General features: G+C 45.3%; 5 protein-coding genes across 5 annotated transcripts, besides 1 other annotated feature; 3 read left to right on the top strand and 2 right to left on the bottom strand.

The window, feature by feature from the left end:
• Positions 1-675: 675 nt before the first annotated feature.
• TSTA_083870 (C6 finger domain protein, putative) lies at positions 676-2,986 on the top strand (the record flags this gene model as incomplete). The annotated part of the gene is made up of 4 exons (XM_002478073.1): positions 676-732; positions 793-1,490; positions 1,541-2,005; positions 2,065-2,986. 4 exons carry the CDS (start codon positions 676-678, stop codon positions 2,984-2,986), a joined length of 2,142 nt encoding a protein of 713 aa, XP_002478118.1.
• A 678-nt stretch (positions 2,987-3,664) lies between these two features.
• Positions 3,665-4,768, bottom strand: TSTA_083860 (D-amino acid oxidase, putative; the record flags this gene model as incomplete). The annotated part of the gene is made up of 5 exons (XM_002478072.1): positions 3,665-3,846; positions 3,925-3,983; positions 4,042-4,372; positions 4,562-4,637; positions 4,709-4,768. 5 exons carry the CDS (start codon positions 4,766-4,768, stop codon positions 3,665-3,667), a joined length of 708 nt encoding a protein of 235 aa, XP_002478117.1.
• Positions 4,769-6,194: 1,426 nt separating this feature from the next.
• On the top strand, positions 6,195-7,340 carry TSTA_083850 (pantothenate transporter, putative; the record flags this gene model as incomplete). The annotated part of the gene is made up of 4 exons (XM_002478071.1): positions 6,195-6,332; positions 6,371-6,767; positions 6,829-7,004; positions 7,101-7,340. The coding sequence occupies 4 exons, from the start codon at positions 6,195-6,197 to the stop codon at positions 7,338-7,340; spliced, it is 951 nt and encodes a 316-aa protein (XP_002478116.1).
• Positions 7,341-10,500: 3,160 nt separating this feature from the next.
• On the bottom strand, positions 10,501-12,131 carry TSTA_083840 (MFS transporter of unknown specificity; the record flags this gene model as incomplete). The annotated part of the gene is made up of 3 exons (XM_002478070.1): positions 10,501-11,058; positions 11,117-12,051; positions 12,104-12,131. The coding sequence occupies 3 exons, from the start codon at positions 12,129-12,131 to the stop codon at positions 10,501-10,503; spliced, it is 1,521 nt and encodes a 506-aa protein (XP_002478115.1).
• A 682-nt stretch (positions 12,132-12,813) lies between these two features.
• Positions 12,814-14,629, top strand: TSTA_083830 (pogo transposable element, putative; the record flags this gene model as incomplete). Its single annotated transcript, XM_002478069.1, has 2 exons — positions 12,814-14,406; positions 14,543-14,629. The coding sequence occupies 2 exons, from the start codon at positions 12,814-12,816 to the stop codon at positions 14,627-14,629; spliced, it is 1,680 nt and encodes a 559-aa protein (XP_002478114.1).
• Positions 12,859-14,352: a mobile genetic element.
• Positions 14,630-14,908: the final 279 nt, after the last annotated feature.

Raw genomic sequence — 14,908 nt, 5'->3', positions numbered from 1 at the left:
ATGCCACCAAATTCTTCTTCACACAATGTCCGGCACCTCGGTAGATGGAGCGGATGAGGCTTTTGCCCTCTTTCCTATGACGCAGCCACGGAGACAATCCGTACGCCGTATGTTTTCTATTCCCAGACGCTTTTGGAATTCAGGCAATGAATTTGCCCAAAGAAATGCCACATGCAATCGCAAGAAACATCAAGGAGTCTCGACTCGGGCTGGGGGCTAAGAGCGAAAGAGATCCACAATTCGATGACAGAATCCTGATACCGGATGGCGCTAACCTCTTTCGGAACTCGACGTTTTGACTCTTTTCGGAAGTGGACCTTCCCCTTCGTGAACAGTGAACTTCTCTTTCCTTTTCTTTCTCGTCCACCCCCAATTACTTCCTTTTCACCCCCGGTTCTCAACTACATCCCGGGTGGATGATAATCGCGTTCAGTCTCTATTAGTACGAGTGCATATCTCAAAGTACTACTCCTTTCTTTTCCTTAGATTCCCAGGGCTGGCGTTCCCATAGAAATTATCTGAATTGCCGGTCTCGGTCCCACTCCGCGGAAGGTATCATCACCAGTCGGCCACCTATTATGAGATATGCATTTGTGAGGCAGCTGTGATACTTGGTTGAGTTCATATTTGGCCCGGCCTTTAATTTCACCTACACTCCCTCTCACCTTCTCCGTCATGCCTGGGGTCCCGTCAAACAAGGCGTGCGATCGATGTAAGAAACGTCACGTCAAGGTAGGTTTGAGTTTTTCGTTTCCGTCAATATCACCACGATCTCACTAACGATCAATTTAGTGTGATGAGGGGCGCCCTGAGTGTCAGCGATGTGTTACCGCAGGCGTAAAATGCCCAGGCTATTCTCAAGATCGCAAATTTATTGATCAGGGTGCTACTGTGCGCCGAAGATATGCTCCTTATCAAAGGGAGGATTCTCGGAGCCAGTCATCGCAGCGTTCAGTACGAGCAGGCACTGATGAAGAAAGCCGCAGTGTTCAGCCTGACAGGTCCCAGCAAGAAGTAGATCAGAGAGAGGTACCGGGTCAAAACCCAGTACTTCGTAGCTCCAGATCCTCTACAACTGATGATCAAGTCAATCCTTCTGCCTCGGGGAACCCTGACGGCGTGTCCGGGAATACTATGGCTCTCGATCAGGAGCCTACCATAGCCACTACGGCTCCATATACAAACATTGCTCTTCCAGCAAACTTTCTCGATAGCACTCAACAGCCTCTTTCAGAAATTCCGAACACCGAAACTCTAGCTTATACCACCAACTTTAATCTACTTAATCCGCTGCAATCTCCGATGTTTTTTAGCAATGGTTCCGCAACATCGGGAAATTTGAACTCCGCAACGACTTCCAACTACGCGTACACCATGCCGGACATGCGGAACGTCAATGCATTCGGAGATCTCTACTCAGAGCTTATGATCAACAGTGACCGTGAGATAGCGTTTCTCAAGAGACACTACGTCGAATTTATATCCCCATGGTACGTTCCATTCTCACCGGACTGTAATATCATAACACTAATTGACGTAGGCTTGATTTGCATGACTCGGAGAAGTTCTTCATGTTCAACATTCCTAAGAGGTCCCTTCAGGTTCCATTCATACAATACGCTATATTAGCGATAGCTGCAAAGCACCTTGCTCGCGTTAACGGTGTCAGGCCTGGTCTCACATCAACATTGAACCTAGCAACCACGGAATCATACCCTAATGCTGGGCAAGTCGATTGGCTCTTCAAAGCCACCAACTACTACTACCAAGCACTATTCCATTTGAAGCAACTACTCTTTGGTCATGCAGATTTTCAGCAACTAGATACCACAATTTCGCCAATTCAGATTCTATGCCAGGACTTGGAAATTGACCTAATGTCCGAAGGATCTAGACGGGTCATCCTTCCCCCGAGCTTCATCTCCTACATCGATGACATTTTACCCGGTGTGGTGATATTGACAGTATTTGATATTCTTGACAAACCTGGCACGGAATGGGAAAAGTGAGCTATATCTCTCTGGTTTTTGAATCAAATGGATGCCCTCTGACTTTGATACCCAGACGATTACTCGGCTTAAGGCATCTCATGCAGGCTATGCTTACGCTACCTATTTCTCCCAACCGGAACTTTACCATGTCGCGTGCGCTTCAGGTGTCCTTCTGGAATCTTGCATATTTGGATAGTTTTGCGTCGTATGCTAACCGTCGGCGCACCCGCATGGATGCTTACAATTTTGACCTCTTCCGTGCTGCTGGCCTTTCCATCGATGATTGTGGTAAATTATATCCAAAGACACCCTCACCACCGACATCCATTCAGCGTGACGATTTTTTCTTACGCGGGATAACGTTTATTGTTCTCAAACTTATGAATTTCATCGCCGAGTTTAAAGAGATTCAACAGTCAGCCACCGCCACGTCTTCACCAGTCCCGGATTTTTTATCAAATATCTCGGTACCACAGACAAGTGGTCTTGGAGTCACCTGGAATCAGTTGGTGCAGGAAGTCAATAACTGGCATGATTCTTTGCCTGACACATTCGAACCATATATCCGTCTGGAAAACCCACACGATCTCGTCTCCCCTACTTCTTCCTCGATATCTTTACCGTTTCCGGAAATAGTATTTAGCAATGCGACACACGCGGCTACAGTTGCACTTTTTGACTTTGCACGCATCATCCTCCTTCTCAACCGACCTCATGAAAGTCAAAGCGTAGCTCGCGATAGACTAGTCGAATACAGAGAGATAACAAAAGAGGTCGATACGCGTGTCCGTGAAATCGCTGGAATTGCGATGGGCAGAACTTCAACTGCTGTTCAGATTCATCTGGTTCAGCCACTCTATGTGGTTGGGTTGTGTGACGATCGAACTGAAGCCCGTCAGAAAGTTGTCGAGTTGATGCGTGTTATTCGGGCAGAGTCGGGTTGGGAGACCGACTATAAAATTGCTCAGTTGCATGAGCTTTGGAAGAAGACTTAATAGTCACGATTACATAGCAAGTTATCACAGTTGCTGTAATAGCAATGTCCACTCCGTGGCGCAGTACCCAGCCCAACAGACCGATGGTAGAAACTCTCGTCTAGACTCGCCTTCAATATCAGACCAGGCTACTACTCTCTTCCCGCAAAGAACATGCGATGCGTATCTTCCGAGTCAAAACCTGCCAGAAAGATAGCCAAAGGAGAAAGTATCCATTGATTGTCGTCACTCTCCCTTACCACTCAGAACTGGGTGCAAACATCTCCGTCCATTATGGGCACTTTACCTCTGGGGCATCGAAGGTTGAAAGTGAGAGTTTCCGCCGACATGTCATCCCAAGTTCCTAGAGAACGATAAGCAGGGGAAGTGGGACGAGACTCATACCGGGATGGATTGATCTCAGCAGTAGCACATTACCTACTGTCATATTCTAAGAATTATCAACGTAGCTAGATTCTTCCAGTCTCGAGACGCCTTCATACCTCGTTTACACGTAATGAATTAGTCCTAACCCTAAACCCGGATATGCTTATATTAACTCTGTCTCCTTCCAGACAATAAATCAATTCTTTTTTGTTTGCTGACGTAAATTGATGAAACGGAGCACAGAACTTTCGTCAGCTTCATTATAGCGCTATAATTTAGAGTCTAGACTTGATAGGCGCATAGAGGATATCATCAACCAAGTTCACAGCAGCCTTTGCCACGCCGAAGCTGAAATACATAACCACCACCACCCGTTCCATATGCATGCACAACCTTCTGATCACCCAATTGCTCAAATTCTACCCGTACGCCGGAAGGTCTCCCGGGGCGAATTAACGTTATCACGGATGATTTCGTAGTCATTTGCATTCGCGCTAGGGAAGGACTCTGGTACATTCTCGTTCACTCGTCGTAGAATCTAGAGAAGCCATTAGTCAGTAACACGGGCTTACCCAGGATCTGGGAAGCAGATCTTACATCTTTCTTAATTTCCTCGTCGACGTGTGTATAGCTGTTGGATACGTCAGAATGCAAATCTAACAGGGAAGGTATGTGATAAGGCTTCTTACGTTTCGCCAACCTGCTTGATTCCTCCCAATATCGCAGTTCCGTCGAGTCGCGGGATAATATACGTATAGTCCTGCCCATGACGCATGAAGATCTTGTTGTGATCGGTCTTTACCAAATGAGTCTGGCCGCGGATCAACTGAACATCATTGTCTGCGACGTCGTGCAAAAATTTGGAGCCGAAGCCCGTGGCATTGACGAGGACGTCATGACCTTCATCTCGTAGTTCGGAAAGAGAGTTTATTTCTCTTCTGACGAACTTGACGCCGCTATCTTCAATATTTTTGCGGAGCCAGAGAAGGAATACATGGGGATTGAGGACTAGTGACTTGTCTTATAGACGAGACAGAAGGAAATTAGCTCTTTAGGCTTACCATTGAATATCCAAGGGGCTCGGAAGTGACTTTAGCGCATTCACAACTTTGCTCCTGATGGAAGTTCGCTGGCGTTCCATGACTTGAAACTGCTGAAACATTTAGCACATGTTCCTTTAATTCCTCTAATCCCAGGAGAGGAGGTTACTCACGTCGGGCATGAGACCGCGATACCAAATCTTCTCTAAAGGAGTCTCATCTTGGATATCCACCATCTCAATAACCTGCATATCTTCAAGTCAGATTATGCACTGCTGAGTCAAAACTAATGGCAACGTCGGTGACCAACCCTCACGCTTGATTCTGGGTTATTATGTGCAATACTCCAGAGATATGCAAAAGCTTCTGCTTGCATGGCCTACTCTCTCACTGATGATCCATCAAATCCAAGAAAACAAGCCCCGGCCCAAGGACTCGCCCATTGGCGTGAGTCTGTATCTTCCCAGGGAAGGTCACGCGCAATTATGGTGATCTTGTGGTGCCTTGAAAGCACACTTGCGATCGCCAGTCCGACGATTCTAGAGATAACAAGTCAGTCCTCTCGTTCTTGCCTGTGGAGGTAAAAAGATCGTTACCCGGCACCGACAATCGTTATTTTGGCGATTTGGAAGACAAGGAATGCTGGAAATTGGTTGCTCCTTGTGACTATGCTGAGTTCTAGTAGGAAGCAATTGATGTCTTCTCTCTAGATTGACATAGCCTTCTTGTAGTCCATAAGCATACTCCTCTGGCGAGCATCCTCAGTCAAGAATATTGATGACTCCGAAAATGTCGTCAACGCCGCACCATAGGCCAATAACGTCCAGAGTCAACTATCACAATCAGAATAAGCGAAGCCTCATGTCCTATCAACTATCGATAAGCCAAGATTGAAGTCAGTTTGAATCTTTTCTTGATTGGTCAACGAGATGATAAAGTGGACGCATTTCAGCATCTAAGGGGCGGATCTCCGATATATTCGGCCGCTAAGACACCCAAGGCCGCGGTATATCAGCGCTTTTGTGGCCCCAGAGATAGCCATTTTGTGGAGGTCTCCACAGTGGTTATATCACCCTCAAAATCTAAATCCAAGGTCCAATATGAGTGAACCGAGTAACGAACCGGTTTATCTTGATGCTCGTGACCACACATGGCTGATATCGCTGTAGCGCTCTCTGTTATAAAGGCTGTGTTGTGTCCGGATGTCGAGGAGCAAGCCCTCCTGTTAACTCACTGGGATTGTCCCTATTGACTTAAAATTTCCAGCACAAACCACAGATATGAGCCAGTTTTCAAAGGACACGACGGTCAACGAAGTTGATGAGAAGATAGTGACCCCTCTTGAGAGAGATAGGACCTTGTCCGTGAGTAAGGGGACCCTGCATAACATTCAGAGCCCCGAGTACATGAGATACCTTGAACTACGAGAGATTTCCACGACAAAAGACTAAAGAAATTGATCCGCAAAGTCGAGTGAGTGCTTCCTTCGTGACCTTTCAGGGGTAGCAGCATAGCTAACCAGAGGAACAGTCTTCGTGTCCTACCACAGTTGATCATCATTTATCTTATGTCCTACGTCGATCGGTCCAATGTCTGTATGTTATTGCAAGCCCGCTTTTCCCCATGCCCGTGATTGAGGCTGTTATGCTAATAAGTGGTTATTATAGCGAATGCGAAGCTCTTCGGCATGCTAGGTGACTTGGGGCTGTCTTACCTTTGGGCCTAAGATCTGGCTCCCCACACTTTTGGCTCTGGTGTCCCTAACGCTGATCGGTACCGGTCTCGTGAACAATTATGCGGGAATGGCCGCTCTGAGACTTCTACTCAGTCTTTTTGAGGCCGGTGTGTTCCCTGGTTGTTCTTTTGTCCTTACTTCTTGGTATGAGCCCGGAGAACTTTATCGCCGAATGGCCATTTTCTATTCGGGAGCTTCTGCTGCGGTGCATTCTCTGTTCTTCTTGCCTATGGTATCGGTCAGCTCGACGGCACTTGGGGATACCGTGGATGGAGGTTCATCTATGTTATCGAAGGTGTATTCACATTTCTGTGTGCTTTGACCGGCTTCTACTTCATCTACGACACACCAGCCAAAGTCAAATGGTTGAGTGACGAGGAACAGGAATTTCTCCTCCTACGTGCCAAATTCTCCGCGGGAGGTGAATCAGGTGTAACGGAAGAAACTCGCTTCTCGTGGAAGCCTGCTTCTGCGGCCATGAAATCTTCCCACATTTATGCCACTGCCCTTATAGAGTTCACATGTTGTGTGGGGGTCTATGGATACAGCTTTGTGCTACCCACAATTATCAATAACTTGGGGTACACCGCAGCCAATGCTCAAGCCATGTCCGTGCCACCATATGTCTTCGCCTGCATTTGTTACTATCCTCCCTGGCTGGATTGGTGATAGATATCGAAAGCGGATGCTTTTAGTTCTAGGTCTCAATGTGATGGCACTTGTTGGCTTGGTCATCATCATGGTCAGTGTGAGGTATACTAATCTTGTCGGGGTGACGCTGTTTGGTGTCTTCATTACGACGGCTGGCTTGTACCCTATTTCGCCTGCGGCGGCTGCCTGGGTCTCACTCAATTGTGCAGGATCCATGAAGAGAGCCGTAGGAATTGGGGCCATATCAGCTTCTCCCAACTCGGCGGAGTAAGCCTACATTCTTTTCCTATTCCCGTATTGTATTTGGCTAACATCGGATTAGATTGTTGGTTCCAATATCTATATCGGGGACCAAGCCCCCAGGTACCCTGTGGGTTTTGGAGTCAGCATCGGCATGCTGGCAATGTTTGGGTGCATATGGCCTATTACATACTACTTCATACTCAAGCGCACCAATGCTAAGCGAGACGCTATAAGTCTTGAAGAGATAAGGGCCAAATATACCGAAGAACAGTTGGCAGATATGAGCGATTTGAGCCCTACATTCCGATACTCAACTTAAACTTGGAAGTGACGGCTGTCAGCGGGGTTATTTCGCCTTGTATTTGTTGGCCAGTATCTTAGGTTCATCATCCATGGATCGGCGAAGGTTTCTTGTCTTGAATTATTCACGATTGTGAATCGGGTATATCACTAGTGACTCGTAGTCTCTTCAACGTTATAACTCAGTCAACACAATATTCCAATCAATTAAGCCACGACATAGCTTATCACGTCCATAGAATAAATTTTTTTTCAAGGCTAAAATAATATGTCTGCTTCGCATACGCGTTTATATATTCAGCTCTGAAACCGTGTGCAGTTGTGTCAATCAACTACAGCCTGCGAACCGTTGGAATTTGAGCCCGGTCTACGGCTCAGCAGATTTAAATTATAAATGAAACTTCGACTTGCGGGATCATTATAGATTGTATCAGTAGAATTGGCCACTCGTTGGCTAAATCCTATAGGGTTAGGGTTCGATATGTCGAAAGACTGTTATCAGTTAGAACTCGAGCATCTGATTCATCCACTCATCAACATCCAAAGAATCAAACTCCTGAACGGCACCATGTGTGTCAAAAAGTATGTCGCTGAAAGACTCCACTTCCCTCAACATGTTCCGTTATTCTTTTGAGGCCAGGTTTCCCGCAGCTTTCATTTCTTCGAGTAGGCTTCTCTCAGTGTTATAAATGATTGTGTCGTCAGGGTTTTCATCGAAGGTGTCTGGCCACCGTGCATTAACGGATTTGGCTCGGGAGAGTATCATAAGGGCAGCGAAAAGGTGAAGTCTTTCCCAGAAGCCAAATTTAGCTACTCATCATCAGTTCACAGCTCAATCATGTATCTTGTCCTCGACATGAATACAGTAGACTTACTCATTCTGTCGCAATGTTTAAGTCCAATTATGAATGTCAGATTCGATCTTGCTGCGCGTAGGCATGCGTTCGTGGGTACGGCAAGATCACTTTGAACAGCACTTGCCATCAAGTTAGGTCGATTAGATAATAGGTGACTGATTTGCTTAAGGAACAGCGGCCGTAGTAAAAGAATAAAGCACTATGTATAATCAGCAATTACTTTCACTATAACGCAAATTAAAAACCAGAAGTTTGGATCTCACTTGATGGTAGCGTTGATATAGAGAAGCCAGAGCTCGATGGCGCATTTGCTCCATGGCCCGAGGAAATCCATACTCGAAATCAAAAGACAGATGAGGAGGCAACCGTGCCTTGACGGCCTCCAACCGATCCATAGTGGATCTGGTGAGTTTGCCAATGTTTGTTTCATCCTCTGCATTTAGGCTCTTCATATTTCACAGATATCAGAATGTATGAAGGCCAGTTGTATCTGAACGGTAAGGATAGAAGCATCCGCAAATTCTCTATCCATGCCGGGGTCTGTTTCCATCCCTACAGGGTATTCTAACTCAGTATCAGAGGCATTAAAAGCCGGTGCAAGACCTAATTCAGTACTAGCCATGCGATCTAGACAATATGTCGTCCACCAAAGACGTTTCCGGTGCTCGGCTTCGACAGTAGATAAAAAGGGCGCCGCGGGTTTATTGAGTCTCAATATATTAGACATCCTTGCATTTATGCCGGCATACATATAAGAGTCCCTTTTCCGGTTAAGACTGTAGGAGTAAAGGACCTATTTGCTTGAGTTAGCCAATTCAACCCAACTAGCATCCAGAAAAATTCCGAACCCATACAATCAAGTTTAAAGTTTCAATCTGATCCACGGTTGGATCCTCGTACCGGGGCCTGAATAAGGACAGTGCTTGTTCAAGAACATTGTTCCTGGTGTTTGTAATTGAGTAGAAGATATTCCAGTCCTGTTCTCAGAATCAAGGGCGTCATTTACTAGTCCTATCGGGTAGAGATTTATCTCCGGTGCTTGTGCCATAATGTACGATTCACCCAATGCACAAACCACCAGAAACTTGCATAGCCACATTTTGTCTCTGGCATTGGCTGAGGAGGGATTTTGATAAAGTTTATCCACTCTTTCTCGGAAAGTCCACCGCAGAAATCAGTACCAGTCATGACCAAGGAATATATCAAAATGCTGCAATAAGACAAGAACATAGGGGTATGGTGGTAGTTTCAACGTTGTCGGGGAATCTCAATGTGGCTATCAGCACAAGAATAGCAGACCCGAGTCTTAGGAGATGCAACATACAATAGTGGTCGATGCTCAGCTGGACATATTCTGGCGAAGTATCTGATGCTAACCGGCCAGAATGATGAGGCTGAAAATCTTGCTTGGGCAGGTCTTTTAGTTTCGAAACGAAGACTTCAGATGTCGAGTCTTCCACAAGGGACGTTGACAGTCTTGGTGTAGTCTCGGCATCGAAGCCGGCTGCCCTATGAGGACGGTGCTCAGAGAATGCATCAGGCCGCCATTGTGCTCTGGCTTCTAAGTCGCAAAAATAATTTTCAGGCACGGCAAATATCTTTTCACGAACAGAATACTTGCACTCATGATTGGCCGTTGAACAGTTGCAACATGGTAATTCTGGGGATCATGCTTAACAATAACAATCTTGATAGGTGGGAAACGTCCAACTAACCTCGAGAGCACTTCACTTTTCTTCGGTGGTAACGGAGACAAGCCGTGTTGTTACGACCACTTTTTTGGAACCGCATTGCTTAGAGCTCATTTGGAGTCGCAGTCACAGATTTAGACAATCGGTGACTGATGGTTACATGAGAGAAATGGATATCCTGAAAGAGAGGCTGAATGTGTAGAAAGAATGGAAAGTAATCATCCAATCATTCTCAAGCTGACTAAGTTCATGCGCTTAGTTAAGCCGAATAGTACGAAGCTCTAATACCCTAAAAATAACCCTAAAAGCGAAGTTCTATTCAGGTAGCGAAATATCTTGGATACATTTGCAGACAATTATTTCCATTACATCTTACTAACATTGAAGGAAATGAGAGCGGCATACTTTCATGTAATCACATTAAAGTGAGCGGGAGAGCGGAAAACGAACTATTCCAAGGTTACCCTTGACATTTCTCTTTGAATCAACCTTCTACCTATGACAGACTAATGCAGTATTGACATCTAGTATTATCTATGTCTATGCTAAGCAAGCTCCAAATTTTGCGCTATTATCACTTTAGCCGCGCTTTCTTCTCCCAAGTCCTGGTTGAAACCAGGCCTGATTTCCTTCACGCCTTGGCAGGAGCTTTCTTCCAGTATCCCTTTGTCACAAAGAGAAGACTCTGAGCAAGTCCTAATCCTGCCAGTCCAACTCCGAACCACAACGCACCACAGTATCCAAGCAGTTTATCTTCATCTGTCATGCCGCCATGGTTGATATTAGTCTCCAGTGTACCAGCAATCCCGAGGCCGAGAGAGATACTATAATTGACAATTGTCATAACGATACTCGCGCCCATACCCTGATATTCCTGGGGTACCGCATCCGAAAAGATGATTGTCGCAGCCGGGAATGAAGTATCCATCCCAACACAGATGATGAGGACGCTGAAAAAGAAATAGGTCCAATAAGTCGAATGTAGGACTCGAGTTGCTGCGAGAATGGAACCAACGAGATAGGCGATTTGTCCGACGACCATGATGCAGGATGCAGGTACCTTCCTAATTAATTTGCCCACAGCGAGTGCTGAGAGGAGACCAGATGGGATGACAGGAATGTACCACGCTGCCATTTGCACGGCTGTAGCTCCGTCAAGGTTCATTGTTACTTGTGTCATGTAAAATACCTTGCGGAAATTGTCAGTACGCACGATCTACGATGGAGTCGAGAATAGATAAACTCACCCAGACACCAAAACAAGCCCACCCTGCTGCCGTGCATCCAAACACGAATGCTATATCGGAGTTGAAAGCCGCTAGAGGTAAAATCGGGGTCTTTGCGTGATACACTTCGATATAGAAGAACAATGCCCCGAAAAGTACTCCAAGGATCAGACAAACATATACATATGGTTCTTGCCAGCCGACAACAACAGCCTGATTCCACGCAAAATTAAACAACACTAGGGCAGTGAACCCGGCAAGCCCACCTGGAACATCCAAATCCTCAGATAGTTGCGACAGAGACCGAGTCTGACGGGTCCTTCGAGCAGGCTGAGGCGGAATAACCCACACAGCAAAAGCAGTAACTCCAGCAAGCGCAATAGCTTGACTGAAGTAAATCCATGGCCACCACGCTAGAGCAAAGAGACCTCCAAACAAGAAACCACCAATAGCCCCAAACGGAGCCGATCCACCAAACCATGCAAAGGACATATTCTTCCGTGGACCAGGTGAATATGATTGACCCAATATCGCGAGACCATTCGGTAAAGTAAGCGCCGGACCCATACCTTGAAAAACACGCGCAAAGATGAAGAGGACATCAGAAGAATAGACAGATAAACCAGCCACAAGAGACCAAATCGAAAACCATGCCATCCCCAAGACGAACATCCTCTTGCTACCGAATTCATCGCCCAACCGTCCGCCAATGAGAATGAAAGTTCCAATTGTTAAACTGTACCCAGCAATAAGCCAGGACAACTGACCGGTGTTATTAATAGCGAAGGACTCGCCGATTATGCATACTGTTCCTATAGTGTTTCCTAAACCGGCCTGGTTGGTGAACATGGCCGTGCATACGGTTCCCACGAAGAGGATCTGTCGAGGTGTCGAGAGGGCATCGGCGGGATAGATGGGAGTTTCCTCTACTCTAAGCGAAGCTTTGGCTTCCACATCTGGTAAATCGTTAGGTTCGTCTTTATTTTCAAAGCAAAACTTTTGACCAACCTTCTTGTCGCTCTGATGCCGATGACATTGGTGTATTTGACATACTTCGGTTGTCAAATCGAGCAATGTTCTGAATAGATTCTTGTGTCCGCTGAAGGAAAAAATCAAAGCCCAACAACAACAGAAAACACCCTTTTATGCACCCATCCTGAATATCGCATCTGCGCTATGCGGGCCAGATTGATTAATAAAACTCATCGCCGCTTCAAACCCAGATATGTAATTCCAGGCCCCTGAGATAAAATAGCGAAGAAATAAGGATATCTTCCATATAATTTTCTGAGACCGGGATTCTAGAGTCAGTTCAAGCACAAAAATATCCTTTCCATTTCCCTAAACTTCTACAATTATGTGGAGCGGATCCAATCAGGTAAAAGAAAGTGTTAGCTTTATACGTCAAGGAGATAAAGCGGCATGATGAGATTATATATTGTGTACGTGTTGATGAACTGCTCGTTGTTGTTATTGGTTATCTACTACGGTCATACAGCTGCGCTGCGCCGCTGACCCCTTTACGGAGGTCACATGACTCTCGAAACATAGTTGATCCGTGCCGAAGGGAGATCCATGTGTAGCAAGCTGACAATACGGATACGTACTTAGGAGTGGTCATTAACGTAATCGGTAAGCGAACCGGCCATGTAAGCGAACCGGCCACCTCTCCAGAAAATAACTCTCTATATTGATTTACCATATTACAACGCGTCAAAATGCCACCAATTCGCAAAAAAGGCCCCCTAAAATCCACTCAGGATGAGGGAAAGATCGAATTAGCTATTTCCGATTTAAAAAATGGAAGAATTCGCAGTATTCGTGAAGCTGCAAGAATCTATATGGTTGCTCGTACAACTCTTCAAGATCGAATGAAAGGAGTGCCGTATCGACAAATAACACGCGCCAACAACCATAAATTGAGTCAATCTGAGGAGGATTCGCTTGTCAAATGGGTGCTTGATTTAACTAAACGTGGATTACCGCCCCGGCACTTTCTCGTACGAGATATGGCTAATTATCTTCTCTCACAACATGGAGATCAACGGGTTGGAAATAAATGGGTATATAATCTTGTTCAACGTCGCCCAGAGATTGAATCCAAATTCTCACGAAAATACAACTACGAACGTGCCAAATGTGAAGATCCAAAGATTATACAAGGCCATTTTGACCGCGTACGAGATATAATATCTGAGTACGGCATCTTACCAGAAGATATCTATAATTTTGATGAGACGGGCTTTGCTATGGGACTCTGCGCAACTGCAAAGGTTATTACTGGAAGCGATCGATATGCTCAGCCAAAGCTTCTACAGCCTGGAAATCGAGAATGGGTGACTGCAATTGAGGCAACAAATTCAACCGGATGGGCTCTGCCTTCGTACGTGATTTTCAAAGCAAAGAAAAACGTACGATTAGGCTGGTTTGATGAGCTTCCGGATGATTGGAGAATCAATATTAGCGATAATGGCTGGACTACAGATCAGATAGGATTAGAATGGCTTAAAACCCATTTTATTCCTCTTACTAGTGGTCGTACATTGGGAACATATAGTATGTTGATTCTTGATGGCCATGGAAGCCATTTGACTGCAGAATTTGACCGTACATGTACGGATCATAAGATTATTCCAGTCTGTATGCCTCCTCATTCTTCACATCTCTTACAGCCTCTTGATGTTGGCTGTTTTGCAGTTCTAAAGCGATATTATGGGCAGCTTGTTGAACAACGAATGAGGCTTGGTTTTAATCATATTGACAAAATCGACTTCTTAACAGCATTTCCACAGGCTCGTACAGTGGCATATAAAGCTCAAACTATTCGGAATAGCTTCGCAGCCACCGGATTAGTGCCTTTCAATCCAGATCGAGTTCTTCAACATCTCAATATTCAATTGAAGACTCCAACCCCCCCTCCAAGTCGATCAAGCAATACAGCATCATCCTGCTTACAAACACCTCAAAATATACGCCAATTTGTACGCCAGTCAACTACAATCAATAAGCGTATAAATAAGCGTACAGGAAGCCTGAATCAGAATGAAGAAATCAATCAGGCAGTTATACGGTTATCAAAAGCCTACGAAATACTAGCGAATGATGCTTTACTCGTACGGAAAGAAAACCGTGATTTACGAGCTGCGCATGAAAAAGAGAAGCAAAAGCGCAAAAGATCTAATAAACAGATATCTATTGAGCAAGGGATTACTAGAGAGGAAGCTCAGGCGCTCGTACAAGGTCAGGTTGAGGCATCTCATGCTGTTACTACTACTCTGGCTGAGCCGGAGCTCCCAGCTTCTCAAGCAGTCGTACGCCGCCAATTTCGCTGCAGTGGTTGTAACGTTATGGGGCATAGAATAAATCAATGTCCTAGTCGTACTAGTAGTTAGATTTTTGTATATAATTTGTACGTGATTGAGAAATTGGGATTTGAAATCAATATAGAGAGTTATTTTCCGGAGAGGTGGCCGGTTCGCTTACATGGCCGGTTCGCTTACCGATTACGTTATCTTATCGTCCAAGGGTTGCTGATTAATTTTATTCGATAGAGCCTGTGATTGGTCAACATATTAAACACTAGTTCTTTTTCAGGATTAGGGCTCGGCATTGGGAATGCTAATAGAGAGGGTTATATTAGAGTCGTTGGGGCAGAATAATACCACTGCGGAAGGACTAGCAACGAGAGTGTATAGACTTAGAGGACTAAAAAGATATATAGAGATCTTTTGAATGAAGACTTTTAAGGACTAATTGGTTGATTGTTTCATAATGTAGGGGCGATCATTGTCCTAGTTCTTTGTAAACAAGTTT

Source organism: Talaromyces stipitatus, genomic scaffold (assembly GCF_000003125.1).
Source record: "Talaromyces stipitatus ATCC 10500 scf_1105507295527 genomic scaffold, whole genome shotgun sequence".
In the NCBI taxonomy this organism is placed as follows: domain Eukaryota; kingdom Fungi; phylum Ascomycota; class Eurotiomycetes; order Eurotiales; family Trichocomaceae; genus Talaromyces; species Talaromyces stipitatus.
The sequence above is the reverse complement of the archived record's forward strand: the minus strand, read 5'-3'. Positions and strand labels throughout refer to the sequence as shown.